This window comes from Trachypithecus francoisi, unplaced genomic scaffold, assembly GCF_009764315.1.
Source record: "Trachypithecus francoisi isolate TF-2019V2 unplaced genomic scaffold, Tfra_2.0 Lachesis_group8, whole genome shotgun sequence".
Lineage (NCBI taxonomy): Eukaryota > Metazoa > Chordata > Mammalia > Primates > Cercopithecidae > Trachypithecus > Trachypithecus francoisi.
The window spans coordinates 90,884,678-90,908,699 of NW_022681473.1; the positions used below are offsets into that span (position 1 = coordinate 90,884,678).

Consider the following 24,022-nt stretch of genomic DNA (forward strand, 5'->3'; position numbering starts at 1 on the left):
CCTTCCCTTTCCCTTTCCCTTTCCCTTTCCCTTTCCCTTTCCCTTCCCTTCCCTTCCCTTTCCTCCCTTTCTTTTCTTTCTTTCTTTTCTTTTTTTACGAAAAAATGCTCCATTAGCTGAACAATGAGAACACATGGCCACAGTGGGGGAACAACATACACTGGGGCCTGTTTGGCCAGGGGGAGGTGTAGGGGGATGGAGAACATCAGGATAAACAGCTAATGCATGCTGGGCTTAATACTTAGGTGATGGGTGATAGGTACAGCAAACCACTATAACACACGTTTACCTATGTAACAAACCTGCACATCCTGGCCATGTATCCCAGAACTTGAAATAAAATAAAATAAAAATGCTCCATTTATGGTCAGCGAGTGGTAGTTCCTTGATAAAGGCTTTGTTAAACTGGCTTTCAGATAATACACATCTGCCACCAAAACTCTCTTAAAGCAGTAAATCTCCACTGTACAGAACTGACCAGATCCATTTTCAGTATTTATAGTATCTTTAAATTTTGGTTAAATTAGTCAAACTGGTATTTCAAAGGATTCTGGTTAATATAATACAAAATCAAAGTTATATAATGTTATATTTGGAAACTCATCAGGATTCAATGGAACCTCACCTTATGGATTTTTTGCTTAACTTTTAATTGCAGATCTGTCTATGGCAGTGCAGAAATTTTCCCAGTCATTACAAGATTTCCAGTTTGAATGTATTGGTGATGCTGAAACAGATGATGAAATTAGTATTGGTAAGTACTACTGTTTTAGAAAGTTCTACTTCTAATATTTAATTTACTGAAATCAAATAGACACACACCTAAATAATAAACATCTAAAATATTTTCTGACTTTGACAATACTATAAGGGTGATTTTGGGTTTCTATGGAAGAATTTTTTTTTTTTTTTTTTTTTTTAAGACAGAGCCTCGCTCCGTTGCCCAGGCTGGAGTGCAGTGGTACAATCTTGACTCACTGCAACCTCCGCCTCCTGGGTTCAAGTGGTTCTCCTGTCTCAGCCTCCTGAGTAGCTGGGATTACAGGCACCTGCCACCATGCCAAGCTAATTTTTGTATTTTTAGTAGAGACAGGATTTCACCATTTTGGTCAGCCTGGTCTCGAACTCCTGACCTCAGGGGATCCACCTGCCTCGACCTCCCAAAGTGTTGGGATTACTGGCATGAGTCACCGTGCCTGGCCTAAAGAAAATACTATAAATTGCTTAAAATCGAAGCTCTGGTTTTTTTTTCCCCCCATAAGGAAATGACTGAATCATTCTATAACTCAGGTCATCCCTGCTTTTAATTATTCATTCAAACAAATATATATTAGGTATCTACTATTAAATTTACCAGGCAAAATGGTTTAAAAAATTACTGTTTTTTTCTTCATACTGGTTTCTTTTTTAACTTGAATATTTGTTTTTAAAGAAAACAAATCAGTCACGATTCCCTAAACCCGTGTTCTTGCAGGATGCAGAACATTACCAGGAATCAGGAGACTTGAACCCTAATCTCACGTTGCCTCAGTAATTTGGCAGTCTGTCTCTGGGGAAAGCATGCTCCTTTCTGAATCAGAAGGATTCATCTCCCATAAAATGAAGAGGTCGTGTTATATGATCTCTGAAGTTTTATCTGTCTCTGACTTTCTATTGTTTGAAGGTCTGATTCTTGTAACTCCCTCCACCGCCACCTTTTAAAGACCCCTCCATTTTCCAGTTTGTAGATGTGTGGTCCCTTCATAGGCTGGATTCCAGATATGTCATTTAATGAAAAGAGTATATAAAATATGTATGTATACTTTAGAGGATATTACTAAGTGTACCCTACTTCCGGGTATAAAAATACGATGTTACAAACGCTGAGAACAGTGACTCCCAAACTTTAATGTCTATAGGAAACACCTGGAAATTTCTTTTTTTTTTTCTTTTTTTTTTTTTTGGGAGACAGAGTCTTGCTCTGTCACCCAGGCTGGAGTGCAGTGGTGCGATCTCAGCTCACTGCAACCTCTGCCTCCCACATTCAAGCAATTTTCCTGCCTCAGCCTCCCAAGTAGCTGGGATTACAGGTGCCCACCACCACGCCCAGCTAATTTTGTTTTTGTATTTTTAGTAGAGATGGCGTTTCACTACATTGGTCAGGGTGGTCTTGAATTCCTGACCTCATGATCCACCCACCTCAGCCTCCCAAAGTGCTGGGATTACAGGTGTAAGCCACCGTGCCCAGCTGGAAATCTTATTAATTGCGGGTCTTGGGTTGCATGTAAGATTCTCATTTCTAATAGATTTGAAAGTGATGGCCATGCTCCTAGTCCATGGACCACGCTCTGAGAAGCTGGGATTTATAATCCCCTTCATACCTTTCCACAATCACATTCCTCTTCTTCCTCTGCCCTTTCTTTTTCTTCTATAGTTCTACCAGTTATGTCTGTATTTCTAGACAGTATATTTTATTAGCTTTGACTATCTAAGTAGCAAGTCCTAGCACAGACCTCACTGTGAAACAAAAGGGCAATGTTACCCCCACAAAAAAAGGCTCTCAGGAGAAGTTAAGCTGAATGAGTTTCGGCTTCAATGTGTGGCTTTAGCTTGCCTGCATTCACAAGAGCTCCTTTTGGAGAAATCTCTGGGCAGGGTACAGAGTCCTTAGACAAGCTCTCTGCATATGAAATTTACACGATACATACATCATTGTGATCATATTGGCAGTCTTTCTGAGCAGATACATGCCAGGTGGTCACTCTCTTTGCTTGCTTTTTTAGGAGTGTTAGTTAATTTGAGGGGAGGGTGGAGTGGCTGGTCTCCTTTGGCCCTCAGTTTTGTGGTGAAAGATGGTCCCAGCCATGCCTGTCACTTGCCTGAGGTATAGTTAAAGTGCCTCCAGGAATAAGGGAGAGCCCTCCCACATGCATGACATCTTCCTCCTCACAGGAGAGCTGGGGAAGGGCAGCATTAGGGATCATGCACTGCCAACATTTGGAACAATAGTGGTCATTTTGCTTGTCATTTCTTGACATTTGTGTTATAAATGTCTGGTCCTCAACATAGGCTTTGTAGTATACACTTAGTCAGGTAAAAGCCTAGATTATATTACTAAAATACAAATATATTAGCATTATTATCTAGAAAAGCTACACCCACATATTTACATAACAGTTATTTTCACTTAGTTGTTTATTTATTTTGAGACAGAGTCTTGCTCTATCACCTAGGCTGGAGTGCAGTGGCATGATCTCGGCTCACTGCAACCTCCGCCTCCTGTGTTCGAGTGATTCTCGTGCCTTAGCCTCCTGAGTAACTGGGATTATAGGTGTATGCCACCATGCCTAGCTAATTTTTGTATTTTTATTAGAGATGGGGTTTCCCCATGTTGGCCAAGCTGGTCTCAATCTCCTGACCTCAGGTGATCCACCTGCCTTGGCCTCCCAAAGTGCTGGGATTACAGGTGTGAACCACCATGTCCAGCCTTCACTTAGTTATATTAAGCTATAAATTCCATGGAGGCAGAAGTCAGATTTTTTTTTCTTTTTTAACCCTTTTGGCCTTAGCACTTGACCCAGATCCTCACAGTAGACCCTCAGATAAATTGTTGAATAAATGACATAATTTTCCTTATAAACTTTAATTTTTTTCACTTATATACAAATTTTTCTAATACAATGATATATATAATTTGGTATTTTTTTCTTTGGAAAGAGGATTATAGCAAATACTCCTGGGTTTCCACAGATGATATAATTTTAATGACTTCATGAATTTATTTCATCAGGTTCATATACATGAATTTATGAAATAATCCCTATAGTATGTTCAGGTTACTTCTGGTTGACCCTTTGCCTGTTATTGTTAAGAGTACAGTAAACATCTTTCTGTATGTTTCCATTTCCGTTAAGCTTCTTACTTAAAAGTCATCTTGAAGTCACATATGCATGTAGTAATTGCAGATGTAGGGTTTTTAAACACTGTGCTATGCAACCTTCTAGGCAGATGTTAGATTATTTCCCCAAGTTGTAGTGAACTTGATAGCTCAACAGTGGCTTGTTTGACTCTTTGCACTTTGGCTAATTGAACATTGTTGTGCAGCTGTTGCAGATTAGATTCGAGAGGTATGAATTGATCAGCAGGTGAAGGCTTACAAGCAATGAATATTACATTACATTCTAATGCTTATATGGGCTTTGAGAAGTTAAATCTCAGGTTGGAGATCAGGAGATGAAGAATCTACACAAGTAGATGTAATGTTGCTTGCTAATTTTAAATCAGGAGACTTATTATGCAAAGATCCCCTTTGCACTGGGAATCTGATTTAAATAGCAATGCTATTAGGAAAACTTAGAGCAAAATGACTTATAAGTATAAAATATTTCTGGAACAACACCTGTAAAAATATAGATATGTTTCAATATCCTATTCAACACTTTTTACCCTTTACCTGAGCTCCTACATACACTCTAAATAGTTAAAAATAAATTGTGTAGATAATAAATAAGTAGTAGTAAGAGGCTCTGAAGAATCATTGCTGACATGGAAGATTATGAGATTATCCCAAGCTGTTCTACCAAGGACAAGGAACTGGAAAATGTATCCCTGGGACTAACGTGTGTGTCTGGAGTGGGTGGAGCTTACCCTCCTTCACTGGCTTCAATTCTACATGGGAAGGTACAGCGTTTCCGCTGTCTTTGCCTTGTTGAAGCCTGAGTTCCAACGACTTCGTTGTTGCTCTGATTTAATGAAAGGGGAATGAGGTAGGGACAACTGTGACTCTGAGCAGCGAGCAGTAGCCCCACCACACTCAGCTGGAGTAGGCTTGAGACCTACCGATGACATAGCCACAAAATCCTGTGACTTACAAAGAAGCTCATCTTCTGTATGTGGGTCATGTCAGTGCAAAAGGACTTGAAAAGTAAGACATTGGCGGGCTTTCTGTGTGTAAGGTGTGGTGGGAATGGGTAGGAAGGCAATAGGAAGATGAATAAAGATGTCTGCTTTCATTGTGCTTACAGTGGAAGAGGATGAAAAAAAGGTTGGGGGCAAAGTAAGGAAGAGAAGGTGGTGTTACTATATCAGTGTAATTGCCTAATTATGCAAGTAGTTCTGGGAGTGTGTTTGATGTGTAGGCCCATGTCTAGCCTGTACATCTGCCCCAACCCTTTACCAGTTCCCTCTGCCCCTATCCTTTTGGCCTGTGCTTGCTGGGTTTTTTGTTTTGTTTTGTGCCAGTGACACACTGCTGCTGGCTTGGAAGGAGGCAAAATGGAATTCGTTGTTCAAGACCCAGTGGGGAATTCCTGTGGCTCAGAGAGTAGGTCAGGAAGTCCCAAGCAGGGTAGTGTCCTGTACTTTTTTTTTTTTTTAGCACCTCCCTTTCCATTGAAGAGCATCAAGAGGTCATTGCCCTCCCTTCTCTAAGGATAAATGAGCTGCAGGTGAGCTTTAGCCTTTTCCCTTTCATCTGCTCACTGCAGTGCTCGGTGAGTGGGAAGTGGCCTATTGAGCCCATCCACTTAACTTCCCACAGCTGCACTAACTGCTCACTTTTTATTTGGCTTTGGTTTTTTGAACTAAGGAAGACATTGAGTTAGGAGTACAGTGCTAGACACGTGGGGCTCAGAAATCGGTGATGGAGGGGAGGAAAGTGACTATAATCCGGTATAAGATAGATTCAAGCCACCTCTCATATCATACATTTATAGGGGTAGATCAAATACAAATGGTACCATTATGTAACTATAATTACACAAAGTAATATGTATGTAAATACAAAAACAATACTCATTGCATCAGTCCTGGAGCACACTCTTGCATGGGAATTGATAATGTTCCAACATGAGTTATTTATCCAGCCTTAAAACTTTACTGATAGAAAATAAAAGGTTATTTGTGCAGAAACTAAAATCGTATTCTTTTGAAAACATTGTTTATAGTGGGTTAGTTTAAACGGCTGGATGTCCAAGATCTAGTGAAAGTCCAAAGATACTACTATGAACCTGCCTATGAGATGGGTTGTTTAGCTACATTGATTTAGCACATTAGTATATAGGATAATAAAAGACTGTAAGTCTTAGCACATCCCTTGAGAATTTTTATCCACACCAAAGCTCTAGTATGCAAGTTACTCTATTTTGTTTTGTGTTTAGTACTTATAATTTGAAATCATTTTAAATCAAAGATTAAAAATGAGAAGACCTCTAGGTTTTTTAAAAAATTTATATATTGTGGCCGGGTTCGATGGCTCACTCTTGTAATCCTAGCACTTTGGGAGGCCGAGGCAGGTGGATCACCTGAGGTTGGGAGTTCGAGACCAGCCTGACCAATATGGTGAAACCCCATCTCTACGAAAAATACAAAATTAGCTGGACGTGGTGGCAAATGCCTGTAATCACCCAGCTACTTGGGAGGCTGAAGCAGGAGAATAGCTTGAACCCGGGGGAGGGGGGTTGTTTGTGGTGAGCTGAGATCGCGCCATTGCACTCCAGCCTGGGCAACAAGAGCAAAACTCCATTTCAAAAAAAAAAAAAAAGTTAGATATTGTTAGTCAAACTGAATTAGTGCCAATAAAAATGTTAGTCATTAATATGAGGCAAAGTTTATTCATTCTATGTAATCTTGGAAACCATTGGAAAGTCCAGTTACAATTGTGCATAAACAGCTTGGTTAGTGATGTTGTATGATGACCTAGACTCTGAGGAAAGTCTTGAACAGTATGAGCTTTGGACTCAAGAGATTAAACATTTACCAAGAAGGAGAGTCACTTTGCTAGTAAATATTTTTGGTGGAGACTTCATTCCTTTAGACACACCTAAACAGAAAATTCCTGTGGTAGTGACAGGCAATACACTACCATTTGTCAACTAAGGTAATAGCTACAAATTCTGAGTGGAGAAATGAGTCAGTCAATTAGGTAGTTCGAATCAAACTGTATTTTTTAACAGTCCCCCAGCTATTTGTGACATAACTAGTGTATTGCTGGTCCCTTGTTTATTCCATTTTGAATGTAGATACGCAGACATAGCAACAAGGATAGTGCTTAATAGTTAGCATCAGCCAGGCATGGTGGCTCACGCCTGTAATCTCAGCACTAGCACTTTTGGAGGCCTAGACAGGCAGATCACCCGAGGTCAGGAGTTCAAGACCAGCTTGGTCAACATGGCGAAAACCCATCTCTTCTAAAAATACAAAGATGAGTTGGACATGATGGCACATGCCTGTAATCCCAGCTACTCGGGAAGCTGAGGCAGGAGAACTGCTTGAACCCCGGAGGTGGAAGTTGCAGTGAGCTAAGAATTCACCATTGCACTCCAACCTGGCCAACAAAGCGAAACTCTGTCTCAAAAAAAAAAAAAAAAAAAAACACGAAGAGATGTTGCATTTTTAAAAAGAAACTTTTGTATGAAAATATTTGTACAAATTGTATATGTACTGATTGATGGATGAGAGCTCAAACCTTAACCAAGTTTTGTGTACAGCATTGGCTGAGGTGCACCTGACATTTTCTTGTTCTGTCTTTAGGAGAATGTGTTGAAAGGTGAAGGTATAGGAGGTTAAAATAGTGACAATTCAAGTCACAGGAGCTTTACTATGTCTTCCTATGCTGGCAGTGCTTTGCCGAGGTGCAAATATTTATTGTTAGTTACCTCTCTGAGGCTGGGTGTGCATCAGTGAGTTACTGTGGTGAGGTGACTCACCTTGATTTGTAGATAGAAACCTGAGAGTGATCTTGGATACCTGATTTGAGGGTGTCAAGAAGAATTTTTTCAAGGGAGTGGCTGGAAAATCTCCTTCAGTTTCTTTGTCAGAAGAGTGACTGTGTAGACAAGGCATAAAATTTTCACTTACTTTGAAGATGCATCTGTTAGGTCAAATGGAAAGGTAATATTTGATTCTGTTTCCCGAATGAGAAATAAGAATGTAGTCTAGGGTGGGAAGTATGGGAAACAATTTACTTTATGTATTTTGAAAGGATTCCTCTATAGTATAGAAACCCTTTGAGAGATAATTGCCTTTGTTTCAGGTTAAAAATCATAACTGCCATAATAAATGCAGAAAATACATTCAAAAGATCATTAATAATTTTTGTTGCAAAAGGGCCTATTTTCTTTTTTGACTTAAACTAATTCAATGATTAAATTATTGAAAATGCTTCTGTGAAAATTTTCTTCAGAATTTGGTCGTGAGCTACAAATATGCATTTTTACAGTTTACTCTTAATATTTGTCTAGTGATAGTGTGATACAAAAGGTAGAACTGGGCGGATGTGTTAGCTCACATCTATAATCCTAGTGCTCGCAGAGGTCATGGCGGGAGGAATGCTTGAGACCAGGAGTCCCAGGCCAGCCTGGATGAAGCCCCAGTTCTATAAAAAGTAAAAATTTAGCCAGCCATGGTGGCACGCACCTAAAGACCTAGCTACGCAGGAGGCTGAGGCTGGAGGATCCCTTGAGCCCAGAAGTTGAGGTTACATTAAGCTATGATCACACCACTGTACTGCAGCCCGGGTAACATGTTGAGACCCTGTCTCTTAAGGAAAAAAAAAAAAAAGAAAGAAAAGGTAAAGTTGTTTGTAGCCATGAGATTCTTCTTGGGCATTTTTAGGAAACATTTCGAAACCAAAGGCAATGCCATTATCAACCACAACTGAATTCTTCTAAAAGAGACCTGTGATACTTTATTAAATTCAAGGAAGTAAACTACCTTCTCATTTGCTAAATCAAAAACAATATCCATCAGTTTTTACAGATCCTCATTACAACCACTTAAATGTGGTTATATAAATCAGGAAGTTGTGTATTAAAATGGAACATTTCTAAATGCCTAAATTGTTTATACAAATAACATTTTCTTTTTAACTCTGCAGAGGAAGCATATTTTACTTTTTAATAGCTCTCAGTTGGACAATTGTATTATTGTTTTCCTTTTTTTTTTTTTTTTAAACCACCCTTATTTTTGTACCCACACAGAAACCACCCACAATTAATGATTGAAGCAGCTGGGAAAGTTGCACATTTCAGGTGGTGTTCCTCTCAAAGAAAACAGGCCACTCGAGAGAGATACTTTTATCATGTTAGCTGTGTATTTTGAAGTGCTTTATTTGACTTAATTTGAAATTCAAAAGCTTAGGTGCTTCATGTTTCAGGCTTTGAGTAAAAAACAACCTGAAATCTTATCATGTCACAAGCCTAGAAAGACATTTAACTTTTAACTTATTGATAGACATTAATCCCCTAAAACCTCATTTCTTTTTTTATGACTTTGTTCTGCCCAACAAAAAATAGCCCAGTCTTTTGTACAGAAGGCTCACTTGCTTATTACCTGTAGCAAATTATATGCTCTTTGAGGTCTGACAGTTTTACTCGTATTCCTATTCCTTCATAGTACTTTAGGGCTTTATTTGTAGCAAAGATTTAATAAATATTTGTTCAGTGAATAACGCCCCCTGCAAAACCTATTAAACTTTTACAGAAATGAATCACTTTAGGGTAAATAGAATTTTAGAGCCTTACATGAAAAATAATATATGCATTGGCTGGGCGTGGTGGCTCACGCCTGTAATCCCAGCACTTTGGGAAGCAGAGGCGGGTGGATCACCTGAGGTCAGGAGTTCGAGAGCAGCCTGACCAACATGGAGAAACTAAAAATACAAAGCTGTCTCTACTAAAAATACAAAATTAGCTGGGCTTGTGGCACATGCCCATAATCCCAGCTACTCGGGAAGCTGAGGCAGGAGAATTGCTTGAACCTGGGAGGCGGAGGTTGCAGTGAGCCGAGATTGCTCCGTGGCACTCTAGCCTGGGCAACAAGAGTGAAACTGCATCTCAAACAAACAAACAAAAAACCCATATATATATAACTATATATATATGTACTTACTTGAATATATCTACTATGGTCTTTTCAGTATGCTAATCTAAATTTTCAGAGGGTAATAGGTCATATATTTACACACATGTGTAATTACACATTATGTAATTTTTACATGTACTTTAGAATCATTTAGAACAAGTTTTTGGCTGGGCGTGGTAGCTCACACCTGTAATCCCAGCACTTTGGGAGTCCGAGGCAGGTGTATTACCTGAAGTCAGGAGTTCGAGACCTGCCTGGTCAACATGGTGAAACCCTGTCTCTACTATATAGAAAATTTAGCCAGGCGTGGTGGTGTGTGCCTGTAGTCTCAGCTACTTGGGAGTTTGAGGCAGGAAAATTACTTGAACTTGGGAGTCAGAGGTTGCAGTGAGCCGAGATTGCACCACTGCACTCTAGCCTGGGGGACAGAGTGAGATTCCATCTCAAAAATTAAAAAAAAAAAACAATTTTAAAAAATATTTATAAATATTAAAATAAATTTTAAACCAGAGCTAAAAATTTATTCTCTTTTTACATTTGTTCAATATTTATTGACTACATGTTATGTGACAAGAACTGTGCTTATGAAAAAGGTGGTCCAAATTTTGCCTCATGGAGTATACAAACTAAAAGATAAGGTGGTAACAATACCCCTTTTAAAATAACATGACTTTAAGAAAGTCTTATTTCAGGGAGGTGGATAGAGAGTCAAGGAGGACTTTTATCTATGGTTAGTGAAAAATAATCTCAACAAAATAATTAGATAGTGGAATAAATGTTATGACACATGCTAATTTGGGATGCAGAAATATATACTTGATCCTAATTATTTGCAAGTTTTATAGTTTTGAATTAACATATTCTAAAATGTATTGGTAACCCCAAAAGCAATATTGCTGGCGCAATTGTGGATATGGGCAGAACAGTGATGAAGCTGGTCCACCTGACCCACCCAGGATCCACTCTATGAAGCATGGTGGAGTGTTATTGAAGACTAATAATACGATAGGTTTTTTGCTTTTCTGTAAGAGCGACATTGTTAAAGCCAAAGGCCGATAGGGATTAGAGTCAGAAACCGGCTTTGTAGCTTTCTCTTGCCTCCCTGTTAAACTTGTCTGTGCCTGCATTTCCTGGTTGTACAACTCATTTATTCAGTAAATACTCAAGTATCAACCAGATCTAAGCCACAATGAGTGGCACAGGTAGTTTAAATTTTTTTTGGAAGACACCAACATTAAACAACCAATGACAGTGAAGTCACAATTGTTTTGAATGGTGTAAAAACAAAGTTTATTATGCTAAGAGAACATAGTCAAGATAGACTAGGCATTGTTGGGTGCCTATTGGTTAACATCAGACTCTAGAAAAATAAGTGATGGCCCCTGTGGGTGTTATGTGCATAGCTTGCACTTTCGTTAATTGGAAAGAGGTCACTAGTAATAGATCATTTCTCAAAGTTCAGCCCACTGGCCCTGTTTTTTTGGTATTTTCCTAGTTTTCTTTGTGGAGTTTCTCTACCTTATGTTGAATATACTGTAATATAAATTCTTCATCAGCTTTAAAATAGCCTTTGAGGATGGTATTGTACCATAGGTGTTTTCTTGGTGTGAAGTAGTTTACCTCTTTCTCTCTGGGAGTTGCATTTCTATAGTTCTAGGATCTTTCTCTGACTTTCTTTATGTACATGTGAGGGTGAGGAGGAACAACATGAGCTGATTTTTTTTTTTTCCTGAATGATCAGAAAATGCTACTTCTGACTTAGAAATGTTGGCTTGGTTTTGCAAATCACAAATTTAGTATACTGGAGTAGAAAGAGACTTTGGTGAGCATGGGAGATAATGCTGATGTTTTCCTTTAGACCCAGGGGTGAAATGATTTTCTGAAGTCACATGGGTACCAGAACCTTGATAACTGGCTCTTAGGTTGTCTACTTTGACTTTGAGGTTACTTGTTCATTCACTCAGTAAGTATTTACCAAGCACCGAGAATTTATCAGGTGCCATGTTGGGTGCTGAAGATACATCATTGTGCAAAACAGAAATAAATCCTCACTCCAAGGGGGTTTATATTCTTTTTTTTGAGACGGAGTCTCGCTCTGTCGCCCAGGCTGGAGTGCAGTGGCCGGATCTCAGCTCACTGCAAGCTCCTCCTCCCGGGTTTATGCCGTTCTCCTGCCTCAGCTTCCTGAGTAGCTGGGACTACAGGCACCCGCCACCTCGCCTGGCTAGTTTTTTTTCTTTTTGTACTTTTTAGTAGAGACGAGGTTTCACCGTGTTAGCCAGGATGGTCTCGATCTCCTGACCTCGTGATCTGCCCGTCTTGGCCTCCCAAAGTGCTGGGATTACAGGCTTGAGTAACCGCGCCCGGCCAGGGTTTTGTATTCTTGTCAGAGAAGTTAGATGATAAAACACGTAAGTTCACTATATATTAAACTACGACAGGTGCTACGGAGATACAAGGAGTCACGACTGCTCAGATATTTTGCTCTAATACTTTTAATATATAGATATCTGTAATTTAAAGATGTTGGTGTTACAGCAAACTGCATGTGAAGTGAAGCTTGGTTTATTCTCTATTAATCAAATTTATATGATCCCACAGATACTGACCTAATTCTGGATTTGAAACCATTTGGTGCAAAAGGAGTAAGTGATCTCTGAGGCACACTGGCTGCACCAGCAGTAGTTTTTTTTTTTTTTTTTTAAATGCATTTAGGGCATTGGATAATTTTCCAAATTCTCTATTTGTCCTCCTGCTCTGGATCATTGGACTTCTTCTCCTGCTTGGGCATACTTACTCTGATTGTACACTTAGGTTTTCATTACCTTGATGTATGTGGTATTGAAGAAAACCAGGATGTGATATCCTCCTAGCTGGAGTGTAAGTAAGGATTGAGAACCAGAGAATATTATTGAACACTTTGCTATGTAGTCTAGAGTTTAATTTTCAGGTTCTCAAAAAGCACTCAAGGCTTTTGATTGCAGTTGCGCTTTAGGAGGTTTCCTAGCATCCATATATGTGATGAATTATACCATGAAAGTCTTTGCTAGTTCACAGTGAGTCAGAGATTACATGCATCACAAAATCCTTATGCATCAAGAGAACACTTTTAAAAATGTGAATGAAATAATAAAAATATAGTTTCAATTTTGACATAAAATGTTTGGACCAGAAAGGCAATAGCCCTGGAGATTGTATCTGTTAGAAGTAAGTTAGGAGGCAGGATATAGACACTCAGAAATTAATGGAACTCATTGACAAAAAAGTAAGGACAAACATATGAGCAAGGAGGAAGACATTTGGGGATGAAAAGGAAGCAGAGTAGAGAGGGAGAAATTTGAAAACAAGAATAGAGTTGAATCACAGGCCTAAGAAGTAAAAGAAAAGTTTACCTTGGATAGTTATCTAGGAATAGGAGGCTTAAAAAAAGGGGGTGAATTTGGAGTAATTTCTTTGTCAAGGAGAGAATTCAGGATAGTTGGTGAGTTGTGATTCAGGGGGCAGTGGAGAGAAGAGCTTTGGTGTCCTGCTTGAGTTTTGGGACTCAGAGATAACATCTCAGTGCTGAGAGTACTATTTCTGCCATTGAAATACACATAAACTTCAAGGAAGGAAGGAAAGATGATACTTACAAATCTTATTGAAATATACACTTTCCTACTTAAATATAGTTTAAATCTTCAATTCCTCACACAAAGCATGCATTTTATTTCCCAAAGTCAGGAGTTGCCAGACTGCCTAGCATCAGAATCAGCTGTGAGGAGCCTTAGAAATTTGATTTCTGGGCTCCACCCCAGGCCTGAACTAAGGCAAACTCCCCTGGATGGTGGCCCTAGGATCCTTTAATTTTGCGGAGATCCTTGGTGTCTCATGCAGCCTGTGGAAAATCACTGCTTTAAACACTAGTCTTGGCTGGTCGTGGTGGCTCACGCCTGTAATCCCAGCCTCTTGGTAGGTCGAGGCGGATGGATTGCTTGAGCCTAGGAGTTCGAGACCAGCCTGAGGAATATGGGGAAACCCCATCTCTACTAAAAACACAAAAATTATTCGGGCATGTTGATGTGCACCTGTAGTCCCAGCTACTTGAGAGGCTGAGGCGGAAGGATCACCTTAGCCCAGGAGGTGGAGGCTGCAGTGACCCGAGATCGTACCACTGCACTCCAGCCTGGGCAACAGAGTGAGACTCTGTCTCAAAACAAAACAAAACAAAAAATCAACAGTAGACTTGTGATCTATGCAGAAGAAGGCACAGTTGGAGGGTTGTACCATTTTAGTCTATTCTACAGCGTGCCTTTTGAATGACCAGATCCCTGATTCCCAGTGTTATGCCAGTGCAGCCACCAAGGCTGTAAGTGCCACTTGTTTGTAGGGAAACCTAGTCATTTCTTGCCACCCTGTCCTTCACAGGCTGAGAATAGGTTTTGTTTTAAGTGTACATCTTAGAATAAGAGATGATTTTCATGAGCCAGTGCCAATGCTGTGCAAATTTCCCAGGGATGAAAAGGAAAACAGCTTTTCAAATTATAATGATATACAAGGTATGACTCACTTAGTTCATACTGATGTGGACTTTGGATTCCCTAAACTTCTCTACCAATCATGAGTGTCTTCTGAGTGCAAAGAACCTCCTGGTTCATGCAAACATGAATCAAATCATCTTGTATTCTTGTTACACTTACAAAATAGAAGAGGGGTCAAAAAATAACTTATGATCTAATCAGTATAATGCTAAGGAGAATGTGCCCAGTGCTTTAGGTTTAGTAAGGACAAAATGCTGTGAGAGTATCAGAGCCAGAGAAGAGACTTCCAACTGGGGACATCAGAAGATACCTAAATAGAGGAAGTTATTTGAACTGAGTCCTAATGGTTAGGTATGATGCAGACAGAAAATATAGGTAAAAGAAATACATGGAAATGGGAAAATTACAGGAATGTGTAGTAGTTTCAAGGTGCAAAGCTTGAGATTAGAAATAGTAGCATCTTGGACTAAGTTACTTAGGCACGTACCTTCTGACCACATCATGAGGGCCTCAAATTATTTGCAGTATGGAGTTTGGACCCTTTAAAAAAATCCATTTAAGGATTTTGAGCTGGATAATGACATGATCAGAGGTGCCCTCTAGGAATTTTATTCTGGCGTCCCTACATATAATGAGTTAGAGTCACAGAAGCTGGGGAACTAATGTAATATGACAGCAGAGATGAAGTAAGATCCTTATATGGGTATAAAAGAAGGGTAGAGGAGAGAAATCAGCAGCATTTAGTGATTGGGTATATGGAAGGAAGGACTGAAGATTATTCCTCGCTCATGTTACTAGGAGAATGGTGTTACCAGCACATTTATGTATTCTTATGTGCCAGGGCATCTAGGGGTGGAACAGAATTGTGAATTTAGTTTTGACATGTGTTAAACTTTAGATTAAAAAAAAAAATCCTTAGTATTAAATATCCTGGAGGTAATTTAATGTGTTAAATTTAGGATGAGGGGATGGTGCTGTGGGGCTATACCTACAGTAGTGGAAAAGTGTATAAATTTCAGATGAGCTAATTTGGATTGAAAATTTAGTGCCGCAAGTCATTAGTTCTATGACCATGCATACTATTTAATCTGTATACTTCAGTTTTCCTATCTGAAAAATGCGGCGACTGGCAATAGATTTGAGGATTTTACATGTGACTTTCTCATGGGATGTTGTGAGCATTAAAGAGCTTTGCATAGTGCTAGCAGCGTATCAGGTAAATCTCCTCCTCCTTTCCATAGCCCCATGTTTTTCTCTTCCTTGGACCTCATTAGGATCTTAGGGCCCTTGTTTGGAGCTAGTTTGCAGACCAAGAAGAAGGAGAAACGGCATTGTGAGGAGGGAGGAGTGATGATAAAAATAACAGAGAGGGAAAGAGAGAGGGAGAAGAGAGAGAAATGAGATTAGAGGCTTACTGTGGAGTTGTTAGCTTTTGAGAGGACGAAGGCCCCTTTTCTGAGACAGGAGACAAGTTGAAGAGAATGAATAAAGACAGTGTTGATCAGAGAGTCTTGAACTTCTCTCGCAGAGTCAGGAGGCTGGGCCATCTGGTAAGAGTGAGGGGAAGCTTGGGGCTGGGTTCTTGAGAGAAAGACGGTAATTCTTTTTAGATAACCACTGTGGGAAATAAGATTAGGAGTGAACTAGAGTTGAAAAAAAGGATTGCCAAAAAGCAAAAGCAAAAGGGTTAGATAGCTTGAACTTTTGGTGTCCTTGTGGGTGTGTGAATTACAGAGAAGAGGTCACTGGAGGTTAAGAGGTTGTAGAAAAGAGCACTGGGCAAGGAAGCGGATGTTGAGGCTTCACTGGGGTGGGTGGTGGCAGGAGCTTGGGTGCAGAAGAGCATGAATGGGGTGCTTCAGCCTGCGGAATGTGAAGGAGTGCTGGGAGGTCAGTTCCTGACGGCAGGAAACATGGGGGCAGTGCGAGGTGTAAGTGGTTGCTTGTCAGCAGCAAATTACTGATTATCCCCCTTCAATCAGGATACTTGGCACCCGATTACTTTTGAGCACAAACAGCTCCGGAACTGTTTGCCTTTAAAGATGATAAGCCTGTTCTTTTCCTCCTGTAATGTAGTAGGATACAGGCTGGCACTACTTTTTAATTTTTTCCCTTTGACAATAGTGGTTTGTTGGAAGAGAATAGACTTTGGAATCAAACAATCAAAATCAAATACCTGCTTCTCCACCTACTAACTCTGGGATTGTAGGGCAAGTTCTGAAGCTGATGGATCATCCTTGTTTCCCTCTGTGAAATCAAGATAATACCTACTTCACCTCATATTATGATGTGGACATTAAATGAGATAGTATATGTAATGTCACTGCCTCTTGGTAGAGGAAATTCAGAAAATGGTTTCTGAATGGGGGGTGGTTTTGACTTTGGGAAACAGAATCAACATCATTAAAACAAAACAAGGCAACATCAGAATTGCACAGGTCCTCATTTTCATGAGCATACTAAGTGTGCTTGCAAAGAAAACAAAATTTGTGACTTGAGGACTTCATTAGGCACAGCAACACTTACTGCATTGACAAAAATCTCTGTAAAGTTTTCTGAAGAATTCAAATACAATTCATTTGAAGTAATAAGATAGTGGGAAGAAGTCCAGGGAAAAGACAGCAGAAATTAAGTTTTGAAATTGTGTGAAAATGAAGGTTGTCCTTTTTGTGTTTGCATGTATCTGTTTGCCAAAATTTGGCCTTTTGTGAAATATACACACCTACCATATATATAAACCTAGTATATATATGAGTATATATACCTGAACTCTCAAATTACCTTATAGTTTGGCAGTTGCGGATTAAGTATTACTAAGTTGTCTTAAGCTAGTTCTTGGAGAGTATCCTAAGGAAAAACTATTAGATATATAGCTTAGAATTATTCCCATAATCTACTGTGACTTTCACCCTGGAGTCATCATAATTATTATTAATTTTCATAGGTAATCCTAACAATCTGGAGCAGTAGTAGCAGCCACTTTCTCTTATGGGGCAAGTCCCTGGCTTATAGAAGGTTTCTTTCTTTTGAGTCTAGCTGTGACATGGTTTGGTTCTGTGTCTTCACCCAAATCTCATCTGGAATTATAATCCCTCTGTGTCAAGAAAGGTGATTGGATCATGGGAGCAGTTTTTCTCATGTTGTTCTTGTGATAGTGAGGAAGTTCTCATGAAGTCTGTTGGTTTAAAAGTGGCAGTTTCCCCTATGTGCACTCTCTCTCCTGCCACCATGTAAGACATGCCTGCTTCCCATTTATATTCTGCCATGATTGTAAGTTTCCTGAGTCCTCCCCAGCCATGTAGGAGTGTGAATCAATTAAAACTCTTTTGTTTATAAATTACCCAGTCTCACATAGTTCTTTGTAGCAGTGTGAAAACAGACTAAGGTAAGTTGTTATACTGGTGAGGCTAAGAGAAATGAGAGTATTCACTTAGACCAGAAGAGAAGGAAAGATTAAGGACTTGGTCACAAGTTCTGAATCTCAGCCCAAATGTGGTTTGGCAGGCAATGTTAGGATCCACATTGATAGACAAGATTAAAGTATAGCACAGATTGGTGCCTGGGTACCTGTGCAATGTCAGAACCCAGGCATGGAGGGAGGCACTGGGAACAGGGGCTGAGTGAGAATTTAAAAGGAGACTAGATTATGGGTCATAACCCCTACCAAGAGTCTGGGTAGTATGGTTAAAGGATAAACAGGAACAAGAGAAAGCATAAAGAAATCCCTCAATGGTAAGCCAATGGATTCCAAAGTAGGAATTCTTTACATGTGCCTTGTGAAGAGTCTGGATTAGTGTTTGATTGCTGGAGGGACCAAATTCAGCACAGGTGCTTATAATATAGACAAGATAGATAAGTGCTGAGGCAGAGATGCCCCTAATCCTATGCAGAGTATCTTCTCAACTTGATAAAAGTTTAATTTTATTATCATTTTCTTTTGTGGACTGTGTATTTCTTAATACCTAATACTTAATTAGGAACTATGCTATGGTATTAAACAACTTTATAATTACTCAAATAATGTCTGGTAAGCTCTTCCAACTTGGTATGTCTCATATTTGACTAAACTTAAGTCATCTGATTGCATGGCTTCATTGGGATGCCTTGATGATAAGATATAATTAAATAATGTAAATGCAAGATTTCAGAGTGTGTTCTCAAGATGACTCTGTCTTTGATTTGTGTTTGGCAATTAAAAAAACAAAATCTGACCACAAGGAGGACATTGTGGAGAACCAGACTTAGATACCTCAATGATAACTAAATTTCCATGTATTTTTCATGTGAGGCTTTAGATTACAAGGGACTGTGAAGTATCAGAAGAAGGGTGTAGGCCTCCAAGTACTAAGTTGTATTTACAGTGACATGCCAGTATTCGTCAGTAGGACTGTGACTTTTTTTCTGTTGATTTATTTAATAGGAAGCCATTTATTGACTTTGCAAGTGAGCATCCGTGGAGCCTGAAGCCAGAAATGGAGTGGAAAAATCTTATTTGATGTTGTGGCTCCTAGAAAATAATAACTAGAATTTGTGGTTGCAAATAAAACCAGTATTGCAGACAGAGTGGGTGGCCTATCAGTTAGGGTATTAATTGCCACCAAAGACACCAAGTATCTGGTGGGAGAGTTGGTGTCACTTTTAATAAAACTCAGCCTGTTTTGCTGATATGGTATTTATTGTTTAGGCATACCACAAGCTGATTGTGCTTCTTATTTTGGTTATGTATTAAAGTGTTCTTAAAATTTACCATTGGATACAGCAGTCAGTATGCACCTTTGATTTTTTTAGTGTTCGAAAAATTAAGATTCTCTCAGTGTAAGTTCCAAGCATAAACAACTGATGTGATGGTCCTTAGATTATTGCATGCTTTTGTAGTATAATGCTGGGTATCACTTGGCTATGTATGTTTATCCTACTCTTATTTTTCTTGGTGTGGCCAGATCTAGAAGCATATGACCAAGTCATCTGCTGTGGCTCATATCCGAGTTAAGTGGTAATGTTTTACTACTTGTTTCCTACTCTGTATGAAATGTCAGTTCAGAAGGTTACTAAGAAAGGGCTTTACAGAGCCTACATCTGTCATCCAAATGGAAAAGTAAGGTTATTGTTGGGTCATCATCTGGACTTATAAAATGTAATTGCATTGGTTCAATCTGGCTTTTATAGACTTTTATAGATTTTTATGTTTTCTTAGAGATATAACAATGTCTAAACTATTACTGCTGACCCAGTTCTCCATTATAGCATATCTGAGGGTGTTATACCAAGTGTCAGGTTCCAGCCCAAGCTGAGGACCGAGGGGAGTGGGTGGATGAGTGGCAGGTAGCTGGAAAAAATGCTCGAGGGATCGTAGACAGTTTTGATATGGCTTTACTCTCTCTCTGGGCATGAGTGAGCTGTGGGCGCAAGCAAGCCATGGGCTCAGTCAAGCCATGGGTGCGGGCCTCGGTGTGAGCATTAGCAGGGTAGTTATACCTTTTACAGACAGTAGTGGCTCCAAGCCAAGCACGCACTCACGTGAGTGATCACCTAATGCGTCTTGCATGGTTATATAACATGAAGAGCTTTGCGCCTGCACTCCAAACCCGCTGAGTCATGCTGGGCTGGAAGGCCACCTTGGCCTATTCCTGACTAAAGGGCAGCCATCTTCCTTACAGAAGGTCATAAGTGATTTGTGCAGTCCAATAAAGTGATACAGTGTGCTGTTGACATAACTGTATATGTCACTGAATTTATAATCTGTACTGTTTTTTGGGTATGTATTTTATGCTATTTAAGTTTAAGAAAAGACTTCTGGAAGAAATTTTTAACACAGCATTGTCTGATTATGATATAAATATTAATTGGATGCAAGAGAGACATGCTTTCCCAATTTTCATTGTAGTTTTAAAATATATAAAGCCCAAACTGATCAATTATTGAAATATTTGATGGTATATTATCTAGTGTTTAAGATAGTGGAGTTATGTCAACAACGAACAGAGTAATTTTTAAAATTTTCTCTCATTCTACTTTTAGACATTAAACAGATCTTCCAAGCAAAAATAGTACGGTGAATTTAAGCCTGCTAAAAAGATTAATCTACAAAATAGGTATTTTATACAGTTTAGGAATGTTTCAGGATTTATGATATTGGCAAATATAGAAGCTGTCATCATACTTCCTCACTGTCTAGGTATGATTCAACTATTGTGTTTGTGAACATTTATACTCTCAGCATGTGTCATAAATAGACTTGAGTAATATATATATTTTTTTGTTCTGAAAGTGTTTTTCCAATATTATGTTGTAGCGATAAAAAGGAAACCAATGATAATATTCTTAAACTCAGTAATTTGTTAGAAAGTTAAAATTTATATATGAAACTATATTTTGATTGTTCTTTAGTAATCTCATGCTCCAGATGGACAGGAAGGGAGAGAGATTATTATTGAATATAGTCAGCAAAGTTTCATGCAGGTGGCAGGAATTTAGATAGCTAACATAATTCCCCAAAGTGTCTTGTGTTTCTTTTTATAATATTTCATGAATCCTAGAATAAGAGTTGCTATGTTACTCCTTGTAGAGCAAATAGATTGTGGAAATGTATTTTTAAACTCCCAAATTCATTTAATGATCATCTATTTTCAGTCTGCTCTGTATTAAGTATTGGTTTTGGAATGTGTCTCTGACTAAATCAAGCTCTTGTCATAAAAAATGTTGTTATGGTTAAAATCTGTAATTTTAGGACCAGCTGTTGTATTACATGTTAGTCTGGATCCCAAATCAGATAATTAAGTAATTGTTATGTAAATAATATTGATAATTAAAATATGAGATATTACAAATTATTACTGATACTTGAGTATTAGAAATGTGCATGCAACTTTCAGATTTTGCTTAAGGAAAGTCAGTATAAATGGCTCAAGCATTCACACAAACTCAATAACTATTCTGTATAAAGCACAGTGATGGGTGCCGGGGGGGAGTTATTTTGTATATGCTTTTTGCCCAATGTGTGGTGTAGAATAGACTCCATAGTTTTCATGGTCTCTTAGGGCATTTTTGGGTCTTGTGCACCAGAAATTCTGACCCTGGCCTTTCATGTCTAGGGAGCTGCTGGGGCGCACTAGAAAGTTTGGATTTGCCTGGCTTGTGTCAGAGGTTTCTGTTAGACTTTTTGGGGGGGTCAGGCAGGGAAGTGACTGGAGATTCCCATCAGCCTGTTCTCTTAAAATGCAATTTACATGATAATACCTTACATTCTTATACCTTATTTATGGTATTGTAAATTCCTGTTTAAGGAAGCACAGAAAGATCTGCATTATGTTAAGCCTAGAAAACGATTAACACAATGCTTTGATATTATTATAAACGAAAGGATTTAGAGGAAAATTTCAGATATGGGCTTAACAAGTTAGGCCACTGTTACTAATTCATAAAATGAATGTTTAATGTCCTCAACATTTTTTTTTAACAGAACAAATGACAAACATGAGTGTCTTCATTGTACCAAGAAATATGTACTTTTCTGGAACTGAGACTACAAAATTTAGAGACCAGTTAGTTTTTTGAAGTCCTTTCCCTGAAAAATCAACAGAAAAAAAGAGGAAAGAAAATTTATTGTCAAATTGGGGCCAGTCTCAGAAAACTCCTGGAGGGAGACGAGTTTTTGTTGTGGGGAACCAGACATGCAATTGCTTTTGCATGTTAAAATTTTTCTTCTCAGACATTGCCATTATATTCAACTATTATCTTACTAAATCTATAAATAGTGTTCATGTGGGAAACAGACCAGAAAACAATTAAAGTAAAATAGAAAACAGCATCATAAATTTTTAAACAAAAGGTATAATAGCAAAATGAGAGCTTGTTTTCTTACTTGTAACCAAAATCTGATTTAAGGCAACTTCATCATTTGCTCTTGAGGTAGGAGGTACCTTAGGGGAAGCCTGTGGACTTCAGCTGTTCAATACCCCCTCCTGGGTATTGCCTCTGAGCATGGGGCTATCTGAGCCAGTGATCATTTCCTGGGTTGACCAAATGGGAAGTTCTAGTGTGCTCCTGCCAATCTAATATTGTTATATTTTCATTTATTCCAAAATAGCTGTTGACAGGCTTCTATGTACTAGGTATTTATTTAGCCCTTTGGGAAATTTAATAACAAAGGATCTATGTCCTCCTAGCATTTAGACTAGTATGAAAATAAAGCATTTGTAGCATGTTTTATTTTTCATTATGTGTTGAAAAAGTTATAGATTTTGTTAGGATTAATGAAAACCAGCAATCTCCTATCTTGCCGGTCCCCACTACTTAACTTTAATTTCTCAGAAAGACTATGTTGAACTTTTAGTCATTTCTTGTAATTTTTTCAAGACCATGATTGTCCTGCTATTTTTTAAAATTTGTTTTTCAGTTTTAGATATTTATCATTTGCTTCATGCTGTTTTCATACATGTCTTTACTTCACACTATTTTATACACGCCTTTCTCCTATTCTCTCGATAATTGAAACAACTTCAGCGAAATCAGTTTTTCATGTCATATTGTTGTGATTTTGTACATATTAGTTACAAGTCAGTTACTCAGTTTCTTGTGATTGTGTTATTTGTATAACGTTGTTTTCCCAGGAATTAACAATTGACTTGGAATTTTCTTTTTTTAAAGAAACATACTTATTATTACACTCAGATAGCCCAAACGGACCTACCTCTTGACTTCTTTCTCTATAGACCTGTTATCAATTGCCTTCTAGCACCCAGAGTTTTGTTGACTTCTTCAAGCTCACCAACCAAGTGCTTCAGTGTCAGTAGATATCTACCAGAATGATGGAATACTTTCTTTACCAAAAGAAAGCACAAAAATATAATATACTGTTGTACACTCCAGTTAACATATTCTTTATATAATAACTTTTGTTCAACTTACTGTTTTCAAAACTGGAAATGTATTATAACATTAATACCAGTATTTCTGAAGAGATTTCTTTTATCCAAACTTCAAAGAAAAGACCATTAATATATTTATCAGATTATCCTGAGTCTCCCAGGTAATCCATTGATTTCTGTTAGGGTAGCTGTGAATAAAATCCAATATGAAATAATCATAGGGTTTACCATTTCACACCAGTTTGGCTAGTGTAAGCCTAGTAATTCTGAAAAGAGAAAACAACATTTTAAGTTGGAATATTTAATTGTTAAATGGGAAATATTTTTTGTCTTCCTTAATGAGTTCTTTTGATGAGACTCTTGATTTGTTTTTCTCACTTACTTGTCTTTGTTGTTGGCTTTATGCCAGAATTACTAAACTTCTGGTCTCACAGGTTGTTTCCAGTGCTAAAATGGAGAAAGGAAGTGACTAGGAATCTAATAAATAAGGTTGTATGGCCCGGTGCAGTGCCTTACGCCTGTAATCCCAGCACTTTGGGAGGCTGAGGCAGGAGGATCACTTGAGTCCAAGAGTTTGAGACCAGCTGGGCAACATAGTGAGACCCTGTCTCTACAAAATAAATAAGTAAATAAATAAACAAAATTAGCCAGGTGTGGTACATGCCTGTAGTCTTACGTACTTGGGAGGCTGAGGTGGGAAGATTGCTTGAGCCTGGGAGGTCGAGGCTGCAGTGAGCCAAGATCTCACCACTGCCCTCCAACCTGAGCAACAGAGCTAGACCCTGTCTCAAAAAA

At 38.6% G+C, this 24,022-nt stretch overlaps 1 protein-coding gene across 1 annotated transcript in view; it reads left to right on the forward strand.

Moving 5' to 3' along the window:
• Positions 1–24,022, forward strand: part of ARHGAP42 (Rho GTPase activating protein 42) — a 315,746-nt gene that overhangs the window by 83,938 nt on the left and 207,786 nt on the right. Inside the window, exon 2 of the mRNA XM_033204701.1 lies at positions 659–754. Coding sequence (XP_033060592.1) covers positions 659–754 — 96 coding nt within the window. The remainder of the gene's footprint in view (positions 1–658; positions 755–24,022) is intronic.